We start from the raw sequence: 12,050 nt of genomic DNA, 5'->3' as shown, positions 1-12,050 counted from the left end.
ATACTACCCTTGGGGTATCTCCTTACTAACAAAAGAAGAATCAGCAAAATCGGTTCATAAACGACGAAGTTAGCCGCGAACACATAATAAAAACATATAAACGGTCGAATTCAGAAACCTACTTTTTTATGTCGTTTAATAATCGTATTTTACAACAATATAGTAATATATCTCATTACATACAAAGTAATAAAAGTAACTCAAGGTAACCTTACATGATATTTGCTTAAAATTATTTTATGAATAACCTATATAGGTATATTAAAAATAGAAAATTACAATTTTATAATACTATTTATTATTAATTAGAATGAAACGGTAGATACATTAAATATACATTTAAATTAAAACTAAATAAGTCAATAAAATAAAAACAATAAAGTAACTTAGAACCGAATATAAAATCATAATGTCAAACATTTCGATCCAACGGTTACATCGTTCCATAGCTTAAATTGGCTAAAGCACCGACACGGTCAGTCGGAGATGCAGGTTCGGTCCCTGCTGGAACGGTCGATTTTTGATATGATATTAAAAATGTTTAGAATTCCGTGTGGGGTAACACAAAAATAAATCGTAGGAAAATAAGAATTGAATACACTCTCGCAACCAAGCGAAGCGAAAACGATGCTATTTCTTTATATGTGTTTACACTGATTAAAAGACAAAGAATAAAACAAAATTTTGCTTAAAAAAATTACTGCAAGTAGAGCAAGTAAACTTTATTTTCTTTTTAAATATTTTTTACAATATATCAGAAAGTAAATGTAAAAAAAAGATTAAAAACTTAAAATATTTCAAACAAATATGCATTTGGTTCTCACTGCCCAAAACTCGGGAAACGTAAATGTCAGTAACATTCATATATAACTATTATGAATCGTACTGTTTATTTTTTCTTTTATTTAAATTTTAGTCAAGTCACAGTAACATAAAACTTAATGAATTTGTTATTTCAGCTCAAATAGATACCTACACTTATACAGACTATTGTTCAAAACACGACTCAATAAACAATTATTTAGCGATTAGCAATTCTGTTCTATATTATAATAAATAATAACAACAAGAACGAAGAAAACAATTTAATCATTATTTATTATATTGATTAGTAAATCTGTGGTTGTCTGACGCTTACATATTCGGTTCTTTTTCGATATCTATCGACAAACAATATCGGCGATGGCATATTTCATTCATATTCATATTCAAATACCTATTTTTCAAGTCACTCAGGTACCCTATCCTCTTAAAACTAAAAAAAAACATAATCTCTTCTTGCGTTAATAATCTAAGAGGTCTGAAGATTCAGACGCTAGACGACTTCGGCGCTATCCGGTTATAATATTAGCATCTTCTTCTTCCTCTCCGATTTGGAGAATAGCCTTCTGGATAATTCTCTTCAGCCTCTTACGTGATTCGTCTGACCGAAGCGTTCGCAGTTCGGACGCAACAAAGTCTCCAAATACCTGTTGAATAGTTTTACTTATTTACGTAGAATTTAATTATACAAATTGAATATTTTTTTTCTCAAAAGTGAAGACGCAAAGAACCATGTGGTGAACAAGGTGTTGAGAGTGAATGTTGTCCATTACCTAAACTTTTTAGAGTACCAAACTACAATAGTTATAAAGTTTTTTTTTGTAATTTTTCTTTCAAAATAATTTTGCATAGTCTATTTTTCATAGATATAGGCTGTAAACAGTAGCTCTTTGAAACATAATGTAGCAACCATAATTGTTAATAATTGAGAAATAATCGAAGTTAAGGCATATTTACATATAATAAAAAACGTGGTATTGTTTTGGCACACAGCCTCTAGCGATACGACCAAGATTCGACTTACCTAAACTATGAACATTATCTCAATGATCTCTCTGTAGAAATGTCCCTACTAGCTTCCACATTAACATCATCAGCTAGTGTGACTTATCTTAATGTGATTAATAGCTAGTGTTTGTACAACTTATTCAATTTTTTTTTTAAAGAATTTAATTAAAGAGTATCAATACCTACATACAAGTAGACACGTTATGATAATTGATATGAATCATATTGCAAAGTCATAATAATTGTGTTTGCAGGCAAACGAAGAAAAACCGCCTTCAATTATATCGACAAGTAATATAACGTAGGTAGACAAAAAAATTGTCGAGTAAATACGCATTATCAAAGATTACTCCAAAAGTTGTTATCAGTTCTCGGTGAAATTTAAACGTGACCACATGATAAACATCGGCTTTCGATTAAATTAAAAATCATCAAAATCGGTACACCCAGTAAAAAGTTATGCGGCTTTTCGAGAGTTTCCCTCGATTTCTCTGGAATCCCATCAATAGATCCTGGTTTCCTTATCATGGTACCAAACTAGGGATATTTCCTTTCCAACGAAACAAGAATTATCAAAATCGGTTTATAAACGACGGAGTTATCCCCCAACATACATTAAAAATATATATATACGGTCGAATTGAGTAACCTCCTCCTTTTTTGAAGTCGGTTAAAAATGTGACATTACCTGACATTCATCCGTATTTATTCCAGGCCGCAACCTTGGGCGCGGTTCTTCCGGCCACATCATTGGATGGGCGCTCGGGGGTAAAGGCGGGGGCGCTGATGCTGCTACTCTCAAAACTGGTTTCCGTGTTCTAGGAGGTGAGTTAGTGAAGGACACTTGCGCCCGGGCACCGAACTCTGCATCTTCATCAGCTTGAAATTCAGCTAGCTATGGACATAAACATACTATATGAAAACTTTTATAGTAAAGAATTACAAATTTGTATAGTAGTTTATTTCAACACGCTGCCCTTTTGTGCTAGCGGTCGTAATTTCGATTCCCGCTCATAATATGTACTTGATCCGATAGACAAATATAGGTCATACACATGTTTGTCGTGGTCTGTAACTCTTGTGTAATATGCGTTTTCAAACCCACAACTCTTAATTAAGGTCTATTGGAGGCCGTAAACTATACTCCATTTAGATGTTTTGATTTTTACATATTTTTGTAATTTGTACTTGCATGCGATATGAAGTGAATATTTCCAGATGAATTTATATAGACAAGACAAATTTAAATAAATTGACTACTTTATAAACTTTAGATTTAGTTCCGTTTACGGATTAAACTTTTATTGTTATACGCTTAAAATATGTTTTACTTTTTTTATCGATCGATGAACGAGTTTAAGTTATTGTTAACATAATTCTAAGTTAGTCACGCACCAAGTATTTAGTAAAATTAAATTTTATTAATAAACTAAATAATCATATTTTGACTCTCAATATAAAATCAATAGATCTTATATTTTATCAAATAATTTCTTGCAGTCGTTCTTATCAAAACATGTATTTAAAAAGCAATAATTTTGTCACGGTCAAAAAATCAAAACTATTTCATTAGGCAACATTCACTTTTATACTGTGACGCAAAGCTACAAATTGAGAGTAATATGCAAGCGATGACGCAACATATGCTAATATCAGTGGCGTAATTGCATAGTGACGTACCGCGAGGTTGACTCCGTCCACGCTGTCGTTGGAGTCGACAGGGGGCTCACGCATCAGGAACAATAGGGCGTCGAAATACTCCCACCCACTGCTCCCCGTCGAACACTCTCCCCCCGCCTGTTTGCGCTTTATCTTTCTCAATTCGTTATTAAACTGCGTCCTCAAATTATGTAACTTTCTACTTATCTCCTCGGCGGTCGTACCGAAAGCATTCGCTAGGTACTCGTGTTTCGCTTGCCGAGCCCATCTGTCTTTGTTCGATGGGTGTTTATTATCCCAAAGTTCTTTGCAATCCCTCTCGAACATTTCAATAAGTTTCATCGTGTTTTCCGAACTCCAGTACATACGGTCACGCTTGGACAAGTTTTCTATAGAAGTATTTTCGATTTCAGGATCATATTCAGTCTTCGTCCAGGTCAGTTCGCCTGAATTTGAATTCATTTTAACAAGCGTTAAATAACGTTGTAGTGATGCGAGCGCTCTAGCGAGACTGCGGGCCGCGTCGGAGAGAGGCGAGAGCGGTGTCGCACGGAGCGGCAACGTCGCAACGCAACGCGCAAGACGTCGAACGCGTAATAAACAACGAAATGATGTTGCCACTTCGGTTCGGTGTTATCCGACGGGTGTATCGCGTTGCAATCGGGGCTACCTCATATGTAACACTTATTGGAAATATCTTGTTTTATTCATGCTAACGAATAAATAAGATAGTAAAATAAAAATGTCACTTTCATTTCAATCCTAATATTACTCTCTGGACGCATTTACATTAAATTTCACCTTATAAGTCAATGTAAAGGTAATGTGTGAATAAACATGTTATTGTCATAGCTTCATAGCTTTTTGAGGTTAATGACGCAAACGTAATTATTTGATATCAACAAATGAATAATGATCTCGCGCAGCGAATTATAAAGATATCATAATTATAAAAGCGACAGTCACGCCATAATAATAATGTTAAAAAAAACCTGGCACCAGCTCACAGGTTGCATGCACTCCAAGGTGCTAATCATGTACACAGCTGAGAACGGAATTAGTGGCGATTAGCGCGAGTAACGCCGCGAAACAAAGGAATGCGCTGTCTCCTCTCTGCCCGACAAAGTAGGCCGGAGTGGCAAAATACACTCATAGTTATGTTATCTAGACAACATTAAGGGCATTGCTCAATGACCTTAAAGTTTTTGTCTTTGTGCAAATATTTGTTAGTTTGGCGCAATATATCAACATACGTACGCGGTACGTATAAAACATCATACACATTAGAAGGAACTGAAGATTATTCAAAAACGCACCTGTGCAGCGTTGTCATTGTATTTAAAAAAATATGTTTATTTGTCGGATGACAAAAGATCCATAATTGTTAGTAAAAATAAAAATATAAAGATAAAAACTTAATAACTAGTGTTAGTACTTGTAAAGTGACCTCGTAATGTCACACATATGCTCGACTATGTTGTATTTACCTCGCTCGTATATCGTCGTCATCGTCTTCGTATCGTCGTACCTCGTATTTACCTATTTTATTCGCTCTCTGGGAGATAAGAAATTTTGTTCATTTTTTTTTTTTCGTTTTGTTGTATTATATTATATTATTATATTTTTTATATAAATCATGTAAGTGTTAACTACATCTTTATTTATTATTTCATTTCTTGATTATGTATTTTGTAATAAATGATTCACCTCGCATACGTAAGTATTACTTTAGTGATGAAAATATTTAGGATGTCTATTACTATTGTAGCAAGAGGTAGTATCCAATAGACCAAGGTAGTAGATGATTCAGTAAGTGCTTATAGGCTCTCCAAAACGGAAAAGGCTAGGATGAACTAGTTTTTAACATTCATCTAATTAGAACGAGTGGTACTACTAGGGTTGCCACCCGTACTTTATAATAAAGTATTGTACGTTATTTTAGGTAAATGTACTATATACTTTATGAGAGCAATAAAGTACACGAAAATACTTTATTATGCCTGATTTGATTTCTTTAGGATTTTAAAAATTTTGAGCTGTCGTAGATGTTACTACTCGTCAGCGCCACATCACTTAAACACTTATTTTTAAAATTTGTGATCTTTATCGAGAAATTATTTTACTAAACCAACTTTATATTCAGATATGTACTTTTGAAAGTTTTGGAGAACTATCAACTGCACAAAATTGGCAGCAAGTCTTTAATAAGAGTGATAACAATTTAATAAACTTGTATAAAGTAATTTCATTCTTTTATCTATTCCCGCCACTTCAGCATTCAAAGAAAGTGTTTTTTTTTTCTGTGTGAATAGCAAATGGCGAAACGAACTCAACAAAGCGTCTCTGAATTTGATAAAAAATTAGTTACTTATTTATTTTAATTTGAACATAACCTGTAAAGATGTTGTGCAATTGTTTAATAGAGATACTAATTTGATACAAGCTGCAGAAAACAAAAAATTTGTTTTTGAATTTAATAAAAAAGAAAAATAAATTGTACTTTATATTGATACTGTGTACTTTTTTTTGTTACCTATAATACTCAATGTACTATTACTGAGAAAAAAGCTGGCAACCCTAGCTACTACATGATACTTTCTGAGGTTCTGAATATGACCAGGTAAGTACTCATAAGTTCTTGAAAACGAAATAATAAGATAAACTAACTGGTTTTCAACATTCATCTAATTGAAAACGGGTGCTATTTATATAAATTTCACTTATTATAATGAAACAACTGTTGAAGAACCATGAAGCAACTATGGTTACTATAAAGTAGCCGAAACGTCGGGCATGTAAAAAATTTAATAAGCCGCAATAAAATTAGCAAAAGTTATTTCACTATAATATATATATGGTAATAGGGTTATAATATATATATGCTTATAAGTTCTCTAAAACGGAAGAAGCCTGGATGAAATGGTTTTTAGTATTCGTATAATTCTGAAGGTCTAATGATCTTGAAATTGTTATTAGTGTTATTGGTGCATCTGAATAGCTTAAAAAGGTCGGGTGGTCTGATCTTGGTGTTGGCAATGAACTTGCATAGTGTGAACAGGTTTGTTGGCATTTATAGGGACTCCTTTCTTGTTTTTTATTGCCTGTAAAATATATGCTGAATTTCTCATATCCATATTGCGATTGCGCTGCGGATCCAAAAGTTCGGGCAAAATGCAATTTAAATAGAATGTACACAATTTAGTTTTCATTTTGTAATTAATTTTCTATGCACTATGGGATATTTAGTATCAGTAGTGAAGTTTTCTAATTTGTTAAACAAATTTCTTAGAATGTGGTTCCTACATTCTACGTTTTCAACAGTATATTGAAGATAGGGTCTTGCTTCCAAATATTTCGCATATGTGCTAGAGTCTCCATCAAAAATAAAATGACCATAAACGAGACCATTGATTTCAACCGATGATTTAAAGCCTTCTATTATTATGGTAGACTCCATTGCCGTTTATGGTCCCGTGAAGTTTTTAAAATCCTGCTGCGTTAGTGAACTTTTATTTTCACAAAGTCCTAGAAACAATTTTTTTTGTTTCTCTTATTATAGCTGCAGCTCCTGATAATGCTGAGTAGTTCTTTTGATAAGATCTCTTACTCCAGCATCCGTCTACAATCACATCTATGATAGGAATCCTATTTTTGCTGACCTTTTTCTGTGGCTATTTATAAATAGAAGTAATATAGGAAAATATATAATAAACACACGTATTTTATGATCTTGAAACAAAAATATCTAAATAAACCGCGATAAAATCCGTTAAAATAGTTTGATTATAAAGAATAATTTATCAGAATAAGTTACCAGCATAATTTGCTTTGCCTTCTCATCAACTGTCATACTAGACGGGTCGTCGTCGTCAGGTGATTGTACAGCGTTAGTATCTGTCAAAGGCTGACGTTCCTGATTTTCTAACTGGTTTTTCTGTTTTCTCAATTGCCTGAAAATATAACATCTAAAGTGGGAGCTGATACCGATTTTGATATTGATTGATTGATTGATTGGTTTAATGGCTTTCAGTTGTGCCAGAGAGGCACGGTTGATTCCGCCAATGTCACGTAGAGTGGAGAACACACGTAGGAGATTGATTGATCGGTGCAGTTGAGATAGATTTTGATATTACGCAGTCGTGCTATAAGTCACATACCAAGTCAAATTTTACTATAGTGCCCTAAACAAGACATAAGATGTTATGTTTTTGGGACTTTTTTAAAAACTAAAATAGTCACTATTTTTTTTTACTTATGATTTTTAATTGGCATAAAAGATGATACTGTGAAGTTTCTAGAACGTCTTTAAAATAATGTTTGCAACCACAATTTTGACTCATAATTTTAATTTAAATTTTTTGTTTTTTATAACCTACAAAATCGACCCCCAGAATAAGAAGAAAGAAAAAAATTATTTCACTCCACTTTAGTAGCGAAGCTGAGTACGTACGTAAATTACTCACCAATAACTTTGTAGATCTCGGCCACGATTTACTTTACTTTTGTTTTTATATTTAGGCATAATCGGACTTACTTTATGACAAGTTCAAAACAAAACAAAATTACAAACTACTTTAGATAAATATTTATAAACTCAGTTTCCATGTAGTATTTATATTTATCTATTTAAATATCGTTCAATTAAAAAAATTTTTCATTAAAAATTGGTAACTTTTCTTTGTTTTTTTTGCGAAAAATAACGCTCGTACAGTCTACTCGTCATTAGAGTCGTCCAGACACTGATGTATCGCGTTTCAAATGAGCATCACGGGCGTTGCGGGTTTGCTTCTCGCGGTGTTATAGTGAAGTTTCGTGTTTTTTTTATTATTATTTAAAAATATAAAAGGAAATGAAAAAATAAAAACTATACAAATTGTTAAACACGTCATTACAACTTTTTTAATATTAAATTCATGTCCAAATATTATGCCGTTCCAGAGAGAAAATTCAATTTGACTTAAAAAAGTCCTTATTTCACTTATTTTTTAAAATTGGGATAAATTCGCAAAAAATTTAAACAATAAATTTATTTATCACTATTTTAATAATAACATATATTTTTTATATGATAAACGCACTATGAATTCAATGTAAAACTTTTTTCAACTAATGGTGTTTTTTAGGTTTGACCGATGTAACCTTATTTCGACTCGTTAGTATAATGCATTGACATATATTCTCCATTAATAATAATAACACATTTTTATACAAATTTTTTCGAAACTCAAACTTAGAATGCAGATTTGCTAAATTATATCTTCAGTAAGACGAGGTACTTCCCCAGTCGGGCTGTTTCAGATTTTCAGCTGGATATTTACTTCTGAAAAAACAATATCGGTTTAATTTCAATTAAATTATTTGTACCTGTATAGATACTTGACTTTTCCTTTGTCTAACCTTAGGTAATTATTGAGTAAGAACTTTCTTACAAGAAAAAATATTAACATCTGCTAATAATAATTGACTTTTACCTAACGATAGTATAGGTCGGAAGGAGCTTAAAATATTAGCTAATTTAATTGCCATATCAATTATTTATCATTCTTAAGAATCATTATATAATTATAATTAGGATCTTAAATTATAATTAATTGATGAAGAAACACACGACGACCTTACAGAAGATCACAGCTAAATAATACTGTTTTCAAGTAGTATTGTGTTCCTGTTGGTGAGTAAGGTGACCAGAGCTCCAGAGCTCCTGGGGGGATGAGGGATTGGGTCGGTAACGCGCTTGCGATGCTTCTGGTGTTGCAGGCGTCTATAACCTACGGTAATCGCTTACCATCAGGTGAGCCGTACACAAGTGTACGTATCTTTGTCGACCTATTGGTATAAAAAAAAAAACAGAAAGTAAATATGTGTAATTTTAAATATATTTCTTAACTCAACTCAAGTTTTAAAGTGTGAGAAATAGTTACTAATCATTTTTTTTAATCTAATAATATGAAATCTTGTGACAAATAACTAAAATAGCTAACAAATTAGTTAATAGCGAAAGACAAATTTTAATAATTCGTAATAGAAAATATTTAAGTTGTTTATTGAACATAAATCATTTTGACAAGCCCATTGGCGCAGTTTATAGTAGCTCTGCTCTCGGCTCCGCGTATTGCATGTTCGATTCCCGCCTGAGTGTGGGTATAATATTTGTATAGTGGTTTCTAATGTGTACGCGAATTTCACTCATTATAATGAATCAACTTTTTCGGGTTTTATCGCGGTTTATTAAGTTTTTTAAATGTCCGACGTTTCGAATACTTTACAGCAACCATGGTCACGGGAGGACTCCGTGACCGTAACCGTAACGAAAAAGTTGTTTCATTATAATGTAATATTTGTATTTATGTATATCTACATGTCTGCGTAAAATAAACTAAATTGTTCTTCTTTACAACACACGCAATTTGTTTACAAATACCTTACTCTTATGAACACAGCACACAGCAAGATTCTAAGCATCTATATGTTTTTTTTTTTTAATATATACCAACATATGAATTTGTAATTAAGATACTAATTAATTTATATACGAATAGAAAAAAAATTTCCTGTCATACTCTTATTAAATTTAAATCTTCCTTGAGCACAATTACAATGAATGTGAAACTACATTTTAAACGGCATCTTTTGGTTTTACCCACGTTGTTATTAATTTAGTAGTTTTTGCGTGAAAAAGTAACAAACATCCATTCAAACTTGCGTATTAATATTAGCAGGATTACAGTATATAGATATAGAAATATAAAAATAAATGTTGATACAACAACACGACGTTAAATGATGAAAGCGTACACAAAAGGGACAATAGCCCAAGAGATTTCAATATCAGAATGTATGGGTATGTGCGTCGTACGATAAACACGTGCGAAGCATCGCCACGAGATGGCGAGCTCGTAAAATGTGTCCTGTTTACCAAACAGAGCTCGATACGTAGGTAATGTTTACGTCACTATTACATTAGTTTTATAGCAGTTTTGTTTGTACATTTCCTGAACTATTAATCGGATAATAAAAAAGATTAATTATATCGAAAAGGTAAGGTTCTGTACTGAATTACGGATAAATGGGGCATATTATTATTGGAATATATGATAACTGTGTAAACAGTTTTCTTTCATTAATAATTTATATATATCTTTTTTTATAAATTTAAATAACAGGTAGACTCATCTTTGAAATGACGCACAATTAAGTAGAAGTTTTCATGCCTTTCGAGTGCTTAAGAAATTTATCGTAGTTTAAGGAAAAGGACAGGAAACATTGATATCTTTATTTTGCGATATAGTATTTTAAACCTGTGACACAGTAATAATTATTAATGGCCCGGAAAGCACACAACTCAAACCTTAGTGTTTTTTTTTTTTTGATAAATTTTAATATGTGTAAATTTAAGCAAAAGTTTTATGAGAATACTAGCTGCACCCTGCGCGCGTTGGTACTTTTTTTTGTTCGTACCAACTCAGATATCTTTGTGGTCTCATGCACAACACTTTGCTGAAGATCATGACATGATAAAATGCATAGTTTACGATTCTATAAATGACATACAGACAAACATTCATATATAGATTAAAGATTTTTTCTCTTTAATCTACTATAATAACGCTACTTTGTGAATTTATTGTTTGTTTCACTTTCTATCGCGTAATCATTGTTAAAAGAATTAATTAACCCAATTTGACCTAATTTATATTCCTTTCAAGTTCCTTCACTCAACAAGTCATCAATTTTAATTAAGGCCTCCTCGTACCTTCCGATTTCACACAAATTGAATTTTGATGTTTTGTTATATTGGTTGTCGTTAATTTATACTATATGTTTTATTTCGTGATGCTTTATAATCTAAAAATTGGCAAAGAAAATGTTAAGTATCCTAAAAATTATTCTGTATATGAGACCTGTAATGCTGCCATTACTTTTTAGCTAAGCATAAGCTAGCAAGCAAACGAAAAATGAAATAATTAATAACTGTATAATATGAAAGGTACAAGATTGCAAGTTCCAAAACTTAACTTCAAGGCAGCGGAGCGGACCGTACGTCGACATGTTTTCTTGTCACTTGTATTATTCGGAAGTCGGTAGTCAGATAGCCGGATGGAAGAGATTTTCCAAGAAAACAAATCCGTGCTTTTTTTTTTAAATAAGACCTACGAGCAGTGTCGATGACAACTTAAACAAACATTAAATATATAATATACAATTTAATCAATACACATTAATGTATCCGCTATAGACGACAAGTCATCATACATGTCGTTGTTTGATGATTTATGACCGTTCTCCCTGTATTGAGCGTGTTTGTGAGATTTACCAATTACGGAACAAATAAACACCCGCCGTACCGCAGGATTACGAAACTCGGGGGAGGGGAAGGTGATGTGGCGAATAATTTGGGGTCGCGATGTGGCCGGAATTAAAACGAAATTGTATTACCGGCTTTGGAAGATTTACAGCCTGGACCACCATACCATTGTTTTTTTTTTTAAACTACAGGGGATCGTGAAGCCTTAATAGGGGAGTTTATAACGATAAAACTATATCTTCAGTAAGGAAGCTAT

The 12,050-nt window shown here is 32.4% G+C and overlaps 1 protein-coding gene across 1 annotated transcript; it reads right to left on the bottom strand.

Moving 5' to 3' along the window:
* Positions 1-1,070: 1,070 nt before the first annotated feature.
* On the bottom strand, positions 1,071-8,011 carry LOC123653857. The gene is made up of 6 exons (XM_045589835.1): positions 7,953-8,011; positions 7,304-7,439; positions 4,977-5,044; positions 3,511-4,000; positions 2,519-2,725; positions 1,071-1,469 (listed from the first exon to the last, which is right to left on the bottom strand). The coding sequence occupies exons 1-6, from the start codon at positions 8,009-8,011 to the stop codon at positions 1,332-1,334; spliced, it is 1,098 nt and encodes a 365-aa protein (XP_045445791.1). The 3' UTR covers positions 1,071-1,331.
* Positions 8,012-12,050: the final 4,039 nt, after the last annotated feature.

Source organism: Melitaea cinxia, chromosome 5, assembly GCF_905220565.1.
Source record: "Melitaea cinxia chromosome 5, ilMelCinx1.1, whole genome shotgun sequence".
Taxonomy (NCBI): Eukaryota; Metazoa; Arthropoda; class Insecta; order Lepidoptera; family Nymphalidae; genus Melitaea; species Melitaea cinxia.
This window is presented reverse-complemented; position numbering and strand designations above follow the sequence as displayed.